At 42.1% G+C, this 18,357-nt stretch overlaps 1 protein-coding gene across 7 annotated transcripts in view; it reads left to right on the top strand.

Annotated features, from left to right (window-relative positions):
• Positions 1-18,357, top strand: part of PAX3 (paired box 3) — a 79,457-nt gene that overhangs the window by 47,814 nt on the left and 13,286 nt on the right. For 3 of the 7 annotated variants that reach the window (XM_074911886.1, XM_074911883.1, XM_074911884.1), the window contains 2 exons: positions 6,008-6,207; positions 17,284-17,449. In XM_074911886.1, the coding sequence (XP_074767987.1) occupies positions 6,008-6,207; positions 17,284-17,449 (366 nt within the window). Of the gene's footprint in view, positions 1-304; positions 308-6,001; positions 6,208-17,283; positions 17,450-18,357 lie in introns of all 7 variants that reach the window. The other 4 variants (XM_074911887.1, XM_074911885.1, XM_074911882.1 and 1 more) reach the window with 2 other exon arrangements.

The following is an 18,357-nucleotide window of genomic DNA, read 5'->3' as shown; positions in this document are numbered from 1 at the left end:
AGAGGGGTCCAACTGCTAACAAATTTTGGACTGTGACCTAGCAGGGTGAAACTCAGGGTATCAGAATCTCTCCTCTGTCCTCTTTCCTTGTTGATGGTGAAGCAAAGAAAGTGAACAGTGAATTGGATGAAATCGCAGTCCTGGTAAACTTGTCAGTAGTGCTTTGGTGGGAGCACCACAACCTAAAATTTAGGGGGGCTCTTCTAATCCTTGGAACATGCTTTATCTTAGATAAACACAGCGTTCAGTTGTGGCATCTTAAACAGTTCACAGGTGGCTGAGGGGTGACTCCAGACCCCCTGAGCTCGTCCCCTGCTGCCTGCCATATTCATAACTAATCTGTAGTCTCCACCCAGGGCTGCAGGCACTCAGGGAGTTGTTGAGTGTCAGAGTTTATTTGTCCTGTTTTGATTAGCACAGACCTGGCAGGGTATATTTTCTTTCTAATGGCTCCTTGCTGTGACAGTGAGGTTTCGGGAGGAGGAGGAGAGGGGAGCCTGGCGTCATGTTTCCCCAGGCAGATACAGCAACTCGAAGGGCTAATGCACTGTGAGGGAGGTCATCGGTCGGCTCCAGAGTCTTCATTCTATGCTGTATGCAAATATAAGCCTGCCCCCTAAACGGGACTGCTCAAGGGGAGGTGAGAGGGGGGCTGTTAGTAGGAAATAAAGATGCTGTTTTATTTTCCTGTGGACTTTATTTTTGAGGAAAGAAAGGACATGTTTCTAGTCCGTTGACTGCTGAAACGCCAGCTGCTGAAAGCCTACCCCAACACAAACAAGGATCCGGGGAGGAATGCGCTGCTGGGCACTTACTGCTGCTCCCAGCCCTCGCAGCAAGCCAGCGCCGGAGGTTTATTTAGCGAGTGCCTGGGGTGACTCTTGACAGCCCACATCCTGGGCAGGCTTCTCCTCCTCTCCCTCCCTTTCCTCATTAATTCATCCACAATATGATCAGGGTTGCATTTGAGCCCCCTTACCTCTGGTAAGGAGAAGCAGTCTTGGAGGGATGACTCCAGGTGCTGAGGTTTGGGGAGGGGGTAGCTTGGATTAACCCCTGCTGTGCATCCCCTTCACCCTGGCTGCCCTCCCCGGCTCCCCCGGCCCCCCACCCCCCTCGCGTCCGCAGCAGCCTCCTTTGTGCCTCCCGCATCCTGCCAGGCAGGTGTCAGAGCCCTGAATGCGGGCAAAGGCCCTGCTGATGGATACCACAGATGGAGCGTGGAAATCGGTCGAATAGGCCTCAGCCACAGGCCATTTCTTAGGACCCAACAAAAGCCTCCAAATAAGTCAACAAAAATCCCAAAGATCACAAAGAGAAAGTGTCATTTGTCACTTACTGTGGGTTTGTGTGGGGGTAGCAGCCCTGCTGCACTCCTCGCCTGCACCCGAGTAAACACGAGGGAGGTCACTTGCATCTCTTTGGGCATGAAAGGCTGCTGGGGAGCAGGCAGCCGCCGCAGCCCCGCGGTACCTGCTGCCTCCTGGTGCAGAACGCCCCGGTTAGCCCCAAAGCTGGGGATGCCTGGGCCGCAGCCTTAAGAAATAGAGATGTGGCACGAAGGGGGAAAGCCTGTGAAGTTAATCTTGCACAAATAAAGAAAAGGGAAGATCCAGGGAGGGTTGCTGCCAAATAAACCACTGCCAGAACCCTCCCTAGCCGTTGGTATATTGCGGTTTTTTGGTCTTATTTCAGTGAGATCCGTGGCTAGACAGAATTTATCTAGGGCTGACTCCAGGCTGTTAAACTTAGAGGAACAGGCTGTGTAATATTTTATTAAAAAATTTCACAGTGACTGAAAGATTGTCAGAGAAATTGAGCCATTGCAGGTTGCAGAAAGATAGATAACTGCTCTGCCTGCGTTTGTCAGGTGCGCTGTGCTGCAGCTGTAATGTATGGGTTTTAAATGGTTGTCATGTTTTTGTTATTTAATTATTCAAATGAAATGTCTTGCTGAGAGGAAGAACAACCCACAGAATGACCTCTTGTGTGTCATTTTGTTGTTCGGTTTTGCACTGACGTGTCTATTTACGGTGTTTGGAAAAGGGATGGTTGCAGAGCTCCAGGTGACCAAATGCCTACGACAGTGGGCAGTGGTTTTTTGCATATCATGGTGATAACCGGCATGCAGCGTTTCCTCAGGCCACCAGACGGGTCACAACAGGTTAAGGGACAAATAATTGCTCTTTAATTCTGTATTTCCTTCTTTAATTAAACTTCATGGCTCAGCTACTGGCAGTGCTTTTGGCTGCCTCTCCCATGTTGATCTGTGCAGTAAGTGGGGTACTGGTCGTCCCAAGGGGTCTGGCTGGGGGTCTCCCAGGGTGCTGGTGAGTTGTCTGCTTTCTCCTGTTTATAGCTAAGATCATTAGGACAACTGTAAAGGTTAGTGATATGTGTGTTGTGTGTCTGTGGAGGTGATGGAAATAGAAATAATCCAGCTAAAATCTGACCACCTTTATCTGTGCTTAATAGTATCTTTTTATATCATGGAAGTGAGTGAATCTATTAGTGAGATACTGCTTAGCAAAACACAGTAGCTATTGAGCTATATATATAATAAAAAACGTTTTTTTTAAAGGCTGAGGTGTGTCCAGTTTATGTGCTTAGGCAATACTCTGATTGGCTTCTCACTTATATAAAAGGTTAATAATGGTATTTTAATAGGAAAAAAAATATATAACAACTTCATTGAAACTAATAACATTTAAGAAAACTTTGTAAGAAATAAAAAGTGTAGTTTATAGTACAGACATGTAGCTATCATTTGAGATCATATTTGTCTGATTTTAATGTTGTAGAACAGACAAGACAAAGGAACTTAATGTTTTCAATAAAGCTGCACATAGCAGCCAAGCCTGGCAAAGGATAACATCAATGAAATCAGATAGATGTGAAAGCCATTTCTTCTGATACACTTTTTCTCCTTACTTTAATTTATTGCTTTCTCCCTAAATATTTGCACTTGATTAGACATATTTTCCTAGACCTTTAGATAGTTCATTTTTTTCTGACTGGTTTACCTCTGCCTTTCATATACTGCTTGACGAAACATAAAGCTAAACCGAAAATTCAATTAAGTCAGTGTTTCAGTTCTGTCATCTCATTGCTGCATGAATGCAAGGTGCAGGGAAACATCACAAGATTTTTCTAAGTCTTTCTAAAATATTTTTAGAAAGATCATTATAGGTCTCCTGATACTTCCCACCCAGTAGGTGAGGGAATTCATAAATTTAGTGATAAACCACTTTTAACTGCATGGTTTAAGCTGACTTTTTATAGGTGTATATGTAGATGTTTCAAGTTCCATACGTATGTGTGGAGTCTGAAAGAGAGTATTGCGAGTTCCTGAGATCTAGATATCTGACTTCCTTTTTTTTTTTTTTTTAATTCTCACTGTACACAATCAAAGTCAACTTTTTCCAGAGAAGTTTTCTCCAAAAGGGACCTTCCTGAGTTCTCTTTCAGATCCTACCACATCAGGTATGGTCAGAGTGCAGTGCTAGTAAATATGACCTGTTAGCATGGCTGGTGTGCTCTCCTCCACTAGTCTAGCTAGCTTGTCAGTGATAGCTGTTCTTAAGGTGGGTGATTTGTATCTGAGGCTAACATAGGGAAACAATATTTAAAATATCCTATGTTTCTTTTTATTCTTGAGCAGCAGCAGCATGTAGCTGTTCTGGAGGGTTGTAACTTGGCAGTTGCTGAGGAAGGCAGGTGTCACTTGGGACCCCAGCTGAGAAGATCTGGGATTTGTCACTAATTCAGACAATGTGTTATGTTCATTTTGGGATACCCTAGATTGCCTGTCTAATAAGGAAGGAACTTGAACTGTTTGGGATAGGATATTTGTTCTGATTCCCCTTTGTTCTTGAGGATGATAATCTCAGGAGCTGTAACAACTTAATCCAGCCTTACTTGGGGCAAAACTTCCATGCAAATAAGAGACTCTGTGACTTGGATGTTTTCACAGTACATTGATGCTGAACTCTATGGGAGTTTCTCCTGATGTCCTCTGTGTGTTGGTTGGGTCCAAGATATTGATGGTATCTGGACAACGGAGATAGCTTTCTCGCATAAGAGCCTCTGGTGTAGCAGTAACTGTTCTTTTTTTGATATGCAGAAATTAATAAACTCTTCAGCTGAATTGTCTGAAAAAACACTTAGTCTTTCTCATGTTGTAAGACTAAACAAACAGATTAGATGTATTTATTAGCTCAAACAGCTTGAGTGAAATTGGAAATGAAAGATAGCTAGAAATGAACATGGTGGGGAGTTTCAGCTGGAGCTTGAAAACAGTGATTTCTTTTTGGCTTCATGTTCTCAGTTACTTCCAAATAAATCACATTAAGAAGATTATTTTAAATCAATGTCTATATCAATAATTTATTTGACATTATTGAAGTAGAAGCAATGCTTGTATTTCGACTGAATAAGCAGTTTCATCATCACTGGGGAGTGTCTGCCCTCTTTAGGTGGTTTCCCTTGAAGACTCAGGCAAGAAGGAATGCTTGGTGCCTGGGACAGCAGCTGATGCAAGTGAAGACCGGCTTTGGAAGTCTACTTTTTCATTTAATTACTGTTTGTTGGAGAAAGAGAACTTGGTCGAGTACTGGAAGAGGCTTTGCTGCCTTCACAGCGATAGCTATGGGTTGAGCTGTGGCTGGGCTGCAGCTGGAGCTCACTTGATTGCCAGAGAGCACAGTGGAAGCAAGCAGTGATGCCAGGGGCCTGACTGTCTGTGTGTGGTCTCACTCTTGCCACGTCCATGAAACCCACGGAGTTTTGGTTCTGATTTCTCTTTAAACTACTGATCACAAGAGTTGGTAGCCCATTCCTGGGTCATGGACATGCTGTACGTGGTCTGTTTCTTGCCAACTTTCCTTAAGTACTGACTTGGGACGTGGTGTGAGGGGCCTTTGGTCCAACACAGTCTGGCTGTTTTGGAGTCACGTCCTGGACTGCTGCCTGGAGGCTGAGCATCAGCACATCTGCGTGTACCCGTGCTCTGTGCTGGAAAACTTCCCCAGGTTGGGAGGAATAATAATGAAACCTTAGGCGAAGGAAGCATGCCCACTGTGTATTTCAGCTCTAGTCATCAGATATGCTGGAATCTCCTTGCTTTAGTAACTGGAAGAGTCAAATCAGATTATTGCTCAGAGCTATTCTTACAGGACTTCTCTGTGCAACGTGCATCTAATTTTATTTTTAAAATGTTTTTATATTAACACTTGTGTGGCCTGTCCTAAGGTTGTTAGGTGGTCCTAAGACAGGCAAGTAAGTTGCAAATGAGGGGGAATATTTAAATGTGCTGAGACATAATAACACAAAAGTGTAATTACTGTTCAGCCTGTAGGGCAAATAATACATGTAACATGAAGTAAATATTTGATTGTGTATGAGAATTAATTTCTTCAGTAGCACTCCCCATACCTTTGTAATCACTTCTGTAACCATTTCAGCAATAAGGTCTAAGTGATGGGTCCCTAGGGAAGGTCTCATGGACATGTGTCTATAGAGTCGCAATGTTTTAAGTTCCAACATGCACACTGGTGTGACAAATATTTGTGTCTGTACACTAGTTTAGGGAAAGGAAGAAGGCTCTATTGCTTGTCTGATTGCTTAGGACTGAGCAGTACTGTTCAAGTTTTTAAAACACTTGCAAACTGCTAGAGGAGTTAAAGGAATTGAGTAATTCATTTAATCAAAAAGATTTCCAGAGGTCCTTAAATATTCTTGGGCCAGGAAAAGGTGATAAACCCATAGTTAAACATTTGACAATTCTTTATTTGTTTGAGCACATGTGTACAATGTAACTTTTAACTCTGATTTATTTCTCACTTTTTTGCTTTGTTGAAGTTTGCCAAGTCAGTTCTGAGTCACGGGGAAAAAGCAGCTTTTCCATAGAAGAGGATATAATCGTTTGATCCAGTATTTTGCTTTTTTTCCCCTTCAACTAAAGCTAATTTTTGTATGTCTTTGGGTGGTTTTTTTTTTTGAGCAGCAGCACCCCAGTCTGATGAAGGTTCTGACATCGATTCTGAACCAGATTTGCCTTTAAAAAGAAAGCAGCGTCGCAGCAGGACAACTTTCACAGCAGAGCAACTGGAAGAGTTGGAAAGAGCTTTTGAGAGGACACACTACCCTGATATTTATACTAGGGAAGAACTTGCACAAAGAGCCAAACTCACAGAGGCTCGTGTCCAGGTATGTATTTAAAAGCTGCCTAACAAAGGGAATTCCTTTTCTGTTAGCATGTTGGTCCTTTTATATACTCATGTGATACTACTCTGGGGTAGAAGGAAAATGTGAGAAGCTACCTTGTTTAGAACCTTAGGGGTTTTTGCATCTGTACATGGACATTGGTCTTCCAACTGTTTAAGACAACTGTTTTGAAAAAATGTTGTGTTTTCCCAAGTGTTCCAAACCTACCATGAATACAGTACTGAGCCTCTGGAGAAGAAGGTCTGTTACCCCAGTTTGTTTGCTTTATGCATTTGACAGTACTCTGCATGTAATCAGGTCAGCTGTTGTGCCAGTTTATAGTTATTTAACTGATTTCATCTGTCATTTGGGTCTTTCAGACATTAACAGAGGAGAGAAAAGCATTATAAAAAGGACAGTGTGTCTGTAGAGCCATGCAAGTGAGCAAGGTTACTGGTGCAGTATTAACCATTTACTTTTAGGTTAGGTTTTGAAGTCGACTTGATGTAAAGCTTGTAACATCTCTTTTATCTCCACTGTCAGTTTAATTCATAAGAGAATAACCCTCCAAATAACTGTTAGGTCTTCACAACTTCATGTAGATCTGGAATGTCTAAAACAACCTAACATGCTGGAGGAGTAAACCATAGAGTTGATTTAAATTTAAAAAAAAAAAAAAAAAAAAGGCATGAACCAGGATTTTCAGATGCCCAAAACTGGGCAAAGAGCAGCCAAATAATTCTGGAATAAACTGCTTCCCAGAGTTCAGGTTCAGACTAGGACTTACTCTTGTTTCATGGCAAAGAAGAATGTCCTGAGAAATGTTTAATGCTGCAGGCAGAATCCTCTGCTGCTCTTTCACTACTAGATAGTGTTCATAAGCAAATGTGCGGTTGGGTGACAAGCTTGTGATCTAACCAAGGAAGAGAAATGAGTGGTAACTTGTGATCTAGCTAAGGATACAGGTGAATTTGGTTGCTGTGGTGAAAATCTGTTTTTATATTTTGACATCTGAAGCTCAGTCTGAGGCATTCAGACTCTTCAAACTGAAATAAGCAATACAAAAGATCCTTCTGACTTTTTAAGACAAGCACATCTATTGCAGCATGGCTGTGTTATTCAGTATCTGTCTTTTAAGGTCCAGACTTTTACAGTTTTACCTGCTAAATGTTTTTGCAGAAGACTTCACACCACATTTTTCTAAGTGTTATGACTGTGAGAGAAAATCAGATGTATGGATGAATCTGTCTGGAAGGCAGTGGTGCATGACTCTCTTCTTTACATGTTTACTAAATGAAATGCTTGAAAAACAGCTTCGTATATAGACTTGGGCCAGGTAAGACCAAATCAGGCCCTGGGAATCATCCACGCACAAATATAACTTCCTACACAACTTTTGTTATCAAGACAAATGGGATCTAGAATATGATGTTTTGGGCTATGTTAGCTTCAGTGGGAAAATATGATAAAATGAAAAAGACCTTGTCCGTGTTTTTCTAAATCAATGACCCACGGCTAGAAGAAAAGCAGAACTCTCATTAACATAACAGCTGTCTTAATGTGGCTTTAACCCTGTGACTTTTTACATTCCTTATGGCTTCCTTGGTTCCCTTGAGACGCATCCTGTCTCACACCACTCTTATGATCTACAGCCTCACAAATTCCCCAGTACCTCTGACATGGCTATTTTACCTAACCCAGCATGGAATAAAGTTCCCAGTCAATCAATGATTAAAATACCAGAACAAAACCTTTCTGGATTAAAGATGAGCTAGGGTTGAAGTAACCAGCCTGTGGGCAGTTTCCTAGTGCACTCCATCTGTCTGGTACCCTTGAAGGCTGGCAGAGTGATTTAGCAGTGGATTAAGGGATACAGGATTTGCCTTATCAGCATTCAGCACCTCTCTATAGCGCCTTAAAATAGCCACCTATGATGGGCATGAAATAAAAGACGACCTGTGAAAAGAAAATAACCCTAAGAGACTTGAGGCTGAGAGGACTGGATAGCCATACTAATGTAACATTCAAGCTTTCTTAGTCACACTTCTTTTTTGGTAACAGTATGACAGAGATCAGAGATACCAAATTTTGTATGGATATATACACAAAGATCTTTCTGCTTCCCAACCAAGCATCCTCTAAAAGAGCCGGCACTTTGCAGCCTGAGTCTGGCTGAGCCCAGAAAATTCTTTTTTTTTTTTTCTCTGGAGTTGTAAGGTCCAGTTTTGTAGAGTTGTTTTACATTGTCTAGGAACTTATTTAATTGATTACAACTGGACCAACCTTGCTATTCCCTCATTCCCTACATGATATGCTCGCATCTCATGTTTTGTTTCTTTCTACACTGCTGCTCCTGTGCTTCCCCTTTCCTTCTATTCCCTGAGGCAGTCTCTGAATACCCGTGAAAGGAAAAGTCTTAAACCACCAAACCATCTATTTTCTCACTTTCCCACTGTTGAAGGGTAACCAAATACATGTTTCTAAGCTGGTGGTTGGAGGTGGGGAATAAAAGTCGCCTCTGGGCTGAGATCAAGTTTAGAACATTTCAGCCCATAAGGGGAATATTTTGAAAGCTACAAGCAACTTAAAACAGACTTTACACTGCAAATGTTATTTGTGTACTTAGTTGTGAGGACAGAGAAGGCTTTTGGGGAAAGAAGTGTTGCAACATACTTCACGTTTCAAGAGTCACAAGATGTTTAACTATAATCATTGCAAATACTTCAGCACTGGCTGTAATAAGGAGTGTAATTCCTCTGACAGCACCTTTCCACTCAAGGGCTGTTGAATCTTTCTCCCCCATGTTTGAACCTAGATATGGTGTGGAGCCAGGACAACCTCTTCTGCTGCCTCTTCCAAAGGCACCCAGCTCTTCTCGGCACATTAGATGCAGCAGGAAGGGGAGTTCTTTGGTCTTGTGTGTTCACCAGATACAATTCAGAAATATAAGTAGAGTCCCAAAGGGATGATCCTTCATTTAAAAAAAAAAAAAAAGTAATACCCTGGGAATGTGAGGTAGATCTTTAGATTCCCATACTGTGAGTAAAAATCACAGCCTTGTAGTGCTTTACTCGTCCAGTTGAAAACCTCATTAAAACCATCATTAAGTTGCAGTGCAGGCCCTTAAGGTCTGTGGCCTATTTTTACTGACTCAATCTGAAGGCAAATTCTAAAAGTGAAATTTTCCCTAGTGTTGATAAAGATCAAAGACTCTTTTTGAGCTTCAGAGCAGTGCGGTTACGGTTTCTGTAACAAATAACACATAAGAAATGAAGTGGGTAGCATCTTTTCTGGCCACCTTTTTATTCCCACATCAGGCTTATTTTTAGACCTACATGAACTGGGCAAACTCTGGCAGCAGCTTGGACCCTGTTTCAGATTGAGTGGAAGGTGTTTACTTCAATCTTTTGGTGAAGGATTTTTAAATAAGGTTTGTCCCGTAGCAGGCAGAGGGCGAGAAGCCTGCCTTGGCTAATGGGAGCTGGCCAGCCAGACAAATCTTTGGGCTGTGTTGAAGGCAGACCTTCTAAATTATCAGAGATGTGATGTGTGAGACTTGCGTTTGGACCACGCTGAGTATGTGCCCCCAGCTGTATGGGTTTGCATGGGGCAGGGGTCCTGGTGTGAGAAGCGGCTGGCACATGGCCTTCCTGTTTAACCCTAAAAGGCAATGAGAAGAAATTGTTTGGACTCTTTTAGTCCATGAATAATGGTGAAAAAGCAGGGGAAGCCAGGAAGAATTCTGAAACATGAGTACGTCCCATGCTGAAAAGGTTCTTCTCAGCCAAATCTCAGGTTTAAATTGCTTTGCTTGAAAACTTCCAAAGAGGAAAATATTGTTTAACAAAAGAGCATGTCTGAAAATTCAGGCAGAGCTCTCCAGGCTACTCGGATGGGATTGAGTATTCCCATGTCAAGCTTGTAATCAGCTTGTGAGCTTTTGTGAAAAGCTTATTACAACCTCAGCAAATAAAAGAAGTCCCAAGAGCTCAGAAGCCTTGAGTAGACAGACGAAAAATGATAATTTTTTTTAAAGAAGTGCTGTGCTTATGTATTGTTTTCTTTATTTCACTGTGGTACAGGGAAGGGAAGAGATGATTTGGACTAGAAGATAGTGGGGAGAAAGGTGAGAGAAGAAATTACGACTCTTAAATTAGTAGTAAGATTTGGAAGGTCTGAAGTCCAATCTCTCAGTTTTAATAGTCTCTTCTCAGCAGCAAACAGTGAAAAGCATTCACTGGGAAATCATAGGGGAGGAAGGACCTGTGCACACACCCCCCCACACCCCCCCATCTTAATTTGCCCTCAGCTCCTCTGAAATGGTTTGAGCCTGTATGATGAACTGCACAGTCCTACAGGGAGATGGGGTAAAGGAATGTAGGACAGATTCAGGAACACTTAAGACCTTTCAGCAGATCTTTACAGTTATTCCTGATGTGGTATATGGAGAATTTCTAGTGCCTTTTCTTGATGTTCCTCTTGCATCATATGTAGGATAAAGAAAGAAAATTCTCTGTGCATTCTTGCAGTAGATAACCCTGTAATTGCAGATTCTCTTCCCCCCCCCCCCCAGGGTAAAGGAGAAATTCTTTTGGGTAAATTAGCCAACTACAAACATATGTAGGCCCAAGAAGACTTTTTATATTTAAAAGAAAAGAAAGGATGTGATTTTGATTCCCTTTTTCTGGTCCCTGCTGCCTAAGGGCTCAAATTAGCAGCGCTTTAATTTATAAATACACAGTTCAATTTGCTTATTACTCAGTATTTTGCAGAACTATTCAGCTACAGTGTTTCAGAAGTATTCGTGTAGGACTGAGTCAAAGTCTTTTCAAAGAAACCTATGAGAGTTGAGTATGTTGGATCGCACTGGGAGGTGGTTGGAGCTCCCTGTTCCATTTGGCACACCCTAGTTGGTTTTTAGTCTGGTCTTTTTTTATTTTGTGTGTGGTGGGGTTTTTTTGTTTTTTTTCCTTTTTTTCCCTTTATTTGTTTTATTTTTACCAGTGTCCCATCACCCCTGCCCCCCCCTCCCCACTGTTTAAAAGAACTCTGGTTTCCCTTGCATTGATAACTCCCTGTATCCCAACCAGCATGATTTCCCATTGCCTTGAATCACAGCTCCTGGCAGGCTCTCCACAGAGCCCACAGCATCCCGATGTTCCCGCTGGTGATTTCGGCAGGCTGCGCTTGGCAGGGGAGCAGCTCCGCTGTGAGAAAACAGGCCTGCCCATGGCCTGCTCCTCTGTGTAGCCTTATTCCTGTGAGGCTGGGGGTGTGCAGGTGTTGCAGTGAAGCCAATTTACCAAATAGTTGTTGCTAAAAAGCAATTCTGTTATTGGTCTTTCTCATTCCTACAACTACTCTCTGGTAGTGCTCCCTGGAGCTCATCTGATACCATGGCAAGCCAGGATGGAAATTCACCCTACTGCAAGAAAATAAAAGGGAAGAAGAAAAATATTTTCTTTTTTTCCCCTGCTGTTTTCTGTTCTCTGAATGAACTCCCAGTAGGGTCAGGCAGGCACAAGTGCTGGTCGCAGGGGTTGGCCTGGCGAGAGGGTGAAAGCGCCCCTGCACAGACTGCTCTGAAGGCTGCTGCAGTAAGCGTAGGTCTGGCATCAGAAGGGACTGCAGGATTGGACACTGTGGGTGTCTTTACAAGTCACACTGCTGTGTTTCACAAGGGTAGTGGCGTCAGCTCTGCCCTGGCTGGTGCAGCCCAGCTCCATTAGCAGTTTCCTTCTGCATCCCCTTCTCTTTGCCAGGCAGCCCCACTGCTTCAGGCACCCCCCAAATGCATTCCCTGGTGGCACACCCACCAAGGACTCCTGCTTGCAGGACGGTCAGATTTATTTTGAACATGTGAATTTTGGGGGAAGGGAGAGGCGGGGAATGGGGGAGGCAGTTACCATGAAAAATATCATAAGGCAGAAGGGGGAAAAAACCAGAAAACCCCTATGTCTAAAATTAGAAGTGCCGCTAGCAATACATCAGTCTTTTGACTTTGTGTGTTTTTGGCACACATGCTTGCAATGGTCAGGACTGTGTATAACAAAATATCCACGGGTTTTCTGCAAAATTCACATCTCAAATGTTTTGCCCTGTAGGATCAGAGATCTTTTTTCCTTAAAAGCACATAGAACACTCTGTGTTTATGATCAGACCGTTGAAATGTCAAGGCTAATTACACTAGTGTGTTCCCAAGTGAATAAATGCATCTTTTAAAGAATATCCTGTTGAGATCAACAAAATAAGATGTTGGCATGATCACTTGCAAACTACTTAAAGAAAAAATGATAATAAAAGGCAGGATCTAAATATGAGAAAATAGAGATGGGAGAAGCCTATTAGTTCACCTCATCCATTCTACATCAGTCAAAATCCTTTTTTAATATTCTATCATGGAGTCATTTCTTTTTTGATCAGTCCAGTTCCAGATGCTTGAAAAATTGGAGCCTCCAATACTTGCTTCCCTTAAAAGACTACTCTATTTTTTTTTTCCCCCCTTTTGCTCTAAATCTCATCCTCTTCTGGTTTTGAGATGTAAATTTTGGCCAGACACTGGGTTTCAATTTTGTTTCCAAATCATCTGGGTAATTTACATTCCATCTTTGAAAGTGACATAGAAACTGGGGAGCCAGAGCCTCACTAAAATGAATGTGAGTTGGCTTCTGGTGCAGACATTTCTTGGGTCTGTCATCAAACCACGTTTCCTCTGTCCGTGTCTGCATTTGCACAGCACCAAGCATGATGCTGACCTAGTTTAGAGCTCCTGCATGTTTTACCTACACAAGCAGAGCATATTCCTGAAGACAGAGTAGTGTTTGTGTAAGAACGCTATATTTTGAGTCTTCAAAATGCAGTAGCTTGCTTAGCCACTGCTTTTGCTTCCATGGGGTAATTCAATGTGACAGTGGTCATTTGAAGTACTGTCTAGGGTTGGTCTGCCTTCCACTGAGATCCATGCTGTTGCTGGGGAAGGCAACACACCATACATTAGTTTGTCAGATTAAGTAGACATAGATAGTTTAGAGTTGGTTTTCTGTTGTGCCCACTACAGGCCGGCACTTTTGCACAGTATGTCACTTGTGATCTTCACCAGGGGCTGCATTTTACTTGGAGCATCTCCGCGTCTAGGTGGTGATGTCTTACCTCTCAGAAGGGAGGGAGGGTGTGGGAGAACAGAAGCATCCTATGGGAACCTGCTAGATTCGAAAAGGCCACTCATAAGATGAGGATTTTGTCATGCTGAGGGTTTTGTCATGTTGGTGGAAGTTGAAATTTTCTGATCATGAGAGGATATTGTGTTTAAATCATGTTGGAAATGTACAAACAAAAGAAAATATTTCCCCAGGTGTTTACAATATGTTTCTAAGCAGATACATTGGTTTGTGGTGACTAGATTTATTTTTAAGTCTTAGCTTGATGTTGGCAAACTTTTTCAAGATTTCTTTAATTAGGAGTAATAGCGCACATGGATTCTTCATGATATGTGCTGGTTTTAAAAATAAAAAAAAATAAAAAAAAAAAATCCTGAGCTGTTGAGAGTAAGTGAAGGCAGCTGAACATAGTCTAAGTGAAATACCATGATTTTTAAAAAATCATTTCAGTTAACATAGAAAGCATATAACCGCTACTGAATAAAGTTTAGGATCTGACTCCTTTTAACAAACATTACATAAAATGTCAGTAAAATGTTTCATTTTGAATAGTTTTTTCATTTTCCAAAACTGATATTCACCTTTTTAACTCTGCCCTTTCATTTTATTCGTATTTCTTTTTTTTCCCTGACTTACTGTTACATAATTTCTTCTTTGTGTTCCATCACAATACCTGAAATCTGCAGTTACCTGCTATAAAATGGGAGTTCAACACAGTTGCAAGCCAAATCTCAAGCCTTCATGGTCCTAGGTCATAGGCGTCATGTTTTAAATACAGGCCACCATGTGAAAATGGCAAGACCATGATACTAAATAGTAACAATAGTAAAAGCTAATGTGTTGAAACATCCAGAATTACAGATTCAGAGCTTTGGTGTGTTTGTTTGTAAAAACATGTGAGTTGAGGCCATACTTACGGTCGTTTTAATGATAAATTCTTCTTAATATTTTTACTAATGCAGGTCCAAAGCCCATTAAAATCAAGGGGAAACAAGGATATATATGGATCTGCCCCCCGGTGCTTACTGTGTTGGTTTTTGTTTTTGTTTTTGTTTTTAAATTTATTTTCTGTGCCTCTACTGTTCTGTAGTCATGAGTGCATGTGGTATTAATGGCAATAAGACTTGCTCTGTAGTTTTGAATTTGTTCAAGGGATTTTGGTGGGTTAATCTTGGACTAACTTGGGCGCTAGTCAGGTGCCATCTGCCTTCCTGCCACCTGGGGAAAGTAAGAAGCCAGGGCAAGCAGCAGAAGGTGTGTTCTCCAGCTGATGGGGCAGCAAGGCAGTATGGAGTGGCAGTGGCTGGAGCTGACAGGCCTGGAGCCATGGCTGTGCCAGCAGCATGTGACATGTGTGTCAGTCAAGTAGCACCCATTTAGCATGACTCAGTCACGTGGGACCAAGGTGGTAATACATAGCCTTGTTTCTGTATAGCCCAGGCAAGTTTCTGCACCCCTGCAGAGTCCCACTTAATGTAATGTGACTCCATGTGGCAACAGAGCTCTGTGCAAGTACATTCATCACAGGGCTGCTGTAGACTTTTTGATACCATTGAGTGTGTTCCTTGCAGGGTTGTTATCTATGTTTCAGGGAATATCTATCTGGTATAGGTTCTGGAAAAATGCAAATTTATAAAATGAGCCAAAATCAATCTGTAAACAAAAGCATAAAAATTGGCATTATTGCAGATCACTTACTACTGAATACTTATTTTAATAAAGATCTAAGGCTTAAAGGCAAAATTTTGTTACCTCGTTTTCCTCAGTGAAATCCACTCATGTAGTTTAGTCCAGTTAGTGTTCCCAAAGCATTTGGAGATCATCAGATAACCCTCTTGACCTGAAGAAGGGAGAGTGTCATGGAGAAAGCCATAGTTAATGACCTGGGTAGGCTAATTACAGCACGTGTTTGCTGTTCCCTGCTCAGTCTCTGACCTCCATTATCCTTCCTAAGTGCTCTTTGGCTCTTTAGCAAAGCCTCTTCCTCCCTCTTCAGTGTGTCTTGCCCCTTTTTCCTTCTTCTTGGTTGTCTTCTAAAGATACTGCTGCGGGAGTGTGTCACTGGTGGGCTTTGGGAGACATAAGCAGGTAGGAGGAGTCTGTGAGAAGTAAATAAGAAATTTAGACTTCAATGTCAGTGAGGGAAGCAAAGGGTAAGGAGAGAGGTGAAAAAGAATATAGATATCTATAGGAAGAGAAAGTAAAAAAAAATACGGCTGAATCTAAACCCATCCTCAACTATTGCTTATTGCAGGTCTTGCATCTCCACCCTGGTGCCTTGTCTCTGCCAGCTGTTTTTAGAAATGGTTCATGTGGAGGCAGAGGGTGCAGCAAAAAAACCAAGAGAGGGATTCCTGAGGTAGAACAGAGGCTCCATCTATCCTTCTGTCCTGAATCTTAAACTGGACTGGGAGTGTGTAATTGAGGAGTAGACTTTATGGCCAAAAGAGGAGGCAGCTGTGTGAACTAAGCATCTCATTCTGAAAAGGATGAAGTCAGATCAAGCTACGTGGTGACAGATGGCCCACATCAGAAACCAGATGGCCCAGTTAGTCCCACTGCTCCTGCTATGAAATAGCAAGTGGAGGGGAAGTCCACAGTGTAGTCCAAAACATTGTTACACTCTCGTGTAAGGGCTACTCATGGTCTGTAAATCATGCTACACCTAGAAATCCAAACTGTGATGGCTGGTTCATAAGCCAGCACGGACTGCTTGCAGGAAGGTTGACAGATCTGAGACCCAACTCACTTTTACAAATGTATCTACACGTGGCTCATCAGCTAAGGTACCTCAGTGGCTCTCAGACCCGACTACCTTAGAGGCTGTGCAGGTGTACCTTGTCAGATGCTGGGACTCAGTTACAGTCTTATCTAATTGTTAGTATCCATGGATGATCATTGCAGCTGCCTCAGGGTGTACAATTATGAGTAATTGTCTCCTTGTTTACAAACGTGTGTAGCCTCCCTTATCTCAAACAACCTTTCTCTTCTGTGATGTTCCACCTCATCGACCTGAGTGCTGTAATCTAGAAGTTGCTCTAAATCTGCAGCAGGGCAGTGTACCTGCACATTGGTCCAGGCACCCCTGCTGGGGCTGGTTGCCCTTCCAGTTTGTGGCATGTTATCACTATAATATACATATAAACCTATGTGTTTTACAACTCCTACTACGTCTGCATTTGTGAAGTCTAGCCTCTTCCTTTCTTGGAAGCAATAAGAGCCATCCAAGACTTAAAAACTTAAAACATGAACTGACAATAATGTGAAGGAAAGCAGATTTATAGCTAGAATGTCCTGCTAATTTAAACCCCACCTTCTTAGTACTCTGTCCTGGGAACAGGTTTCAGAGTGGTTCTGAAATGCTAATCTCACAGTGAAATTCTGATCTACTGTTAATGTCACGTTTTTAAGAGATGTTTTGTACATATGTGAATACGTGAAAACTTGCTGGTAGGGATTTGTGTTTTGTACACAGGGCCTGTATTTTTCAAATTAAAAATTATAAGTTCTGTTGATCACTAGGGCAATATGTAAGTACAAGCACCTTTCAACAGTGCATTAACTGATGCCCCTAACTTGTCAGCAAATTAAATACAAAGACAAGAGATGTTTTCTCTTTCTCATTAAATCTGGCACAATAAGGATAGCTATTAAAAGTATTCAAAAGCTTGAAAGTATTAGTCATCTTATTTTTTGGGAGGGGCTGTATTTGAGAGGAAACTTTTAGGATTCCTGTGTCCTGTCTGTTGAACCATGGAAAAGTGTGCCAAGGGCTTCTTTGTCTAGGAGCTCTGAGCCCAGTGCACATCTTCTGTATCTCTCATCTCAGACACTGAATGCATTTGAAACACAATGCCATTATTTCTCATGCACACATACTAAATGTACAAAAATCAAATGTCCCTAATTAAAACATTTGTAGGTCTGGTTTAGTAACCGTCGTGCTAGATGGAGGAAACAGGCAGGAGCCAATCAACTGATGGCTTTCAACCATCTGATCCCAGGAGGATTTCCACCCAGTGCCATGCCAACTTTGCCAACATACCAGCTCTCTGAGCCCTCTTACCAACCCACCTCCATACCGCAAGGTACAGTAGCCAACAGGTACTTGGTTAAAATAATGTTATTGGGGGATTTCCTGTTTTGATTAATTGTAGAATTATTTTCTTCTCTAATATAGAAGAAGGGGTGTTGCCTAATTTCAGGTCAGGCAGGACCTTGCAAGCCTGCTCACTTAAAGCATTAAGAACTCAGGTTTGTTTTGCTGGAAGAAAGGGCTGGTTACATGTAAATGGTGCTAGCTAGAAAAATACCAGCGTCCTGCATGGCAGAGGTGCAGCGCTGGTAACGCGAGGCAGGCACTTCCGTACCCTTCTGTTACATTGGCCTCCCTCGCTGAGAGTGCCCAGCGTGGTGGGGAAGGAGGCAGCAGTTGCATTCTATTGTCTTTTGTTGCTTTCAATGATGGTGCACTGGAAACCTCTGTAAGTAAGTACTCTGAATATTATTTGATGTTGGAAATAACAGCTATTCAGACGGTCTTATTTCAGCTCAGTAGCAAGTCTCAGTATGGTAAAAATTTGTCTTAATGTTATCAGCAATTCTGTGAACTTTTGATGGATTGGGGGGCAGGAATAGAGCCTCAAATCTATGCTGTGCTAGATTTAAAGAAAAATCTTGCATGTCAGATTTTATAAAACAAGTTACTGTATTTTTCTTGCTTCCTCCTTGAGATTTGGATCCTAACTGTTGGTGGATGTTCTAATTAAGGGAATTTTTCAAAGCCCAAGGCTTCTCCCATCTATTGCCAGGTTCACTACAAACCATGGCAGAATTTTTGCACTGTGACCAGGAGGGGAAAGCCTGTTACCAGTCTTCTAAGCAAATAAAGCTTTCCCCTTCTTTTTTATGTGCATATATACATATATAAAATATATTGCTGTATCAGTTCTGAATGATATGTGCCCACTAAGGATTGTCTGAAAACTGCATTTGT

The sequence above is a fragment of the Athene noctua genome, chromosome 8 (assembly GCF_965140245.1).
Source record: "Athene noctua chromosome 8, bAthNoc1.hap1.1, whole genome shotgun sequence".
Classification (NCBI taxonomy): domain Eukaryota; kingdom Metazoa; phylum Chordata; class Aves; order Strigiformes; family Strigidae; genus Athene; species Athene noctua.
Note: the sequence above shows the minus strand (reverse complement) of the source record. Positions and strands in the feature narration are given on the sequence as shown.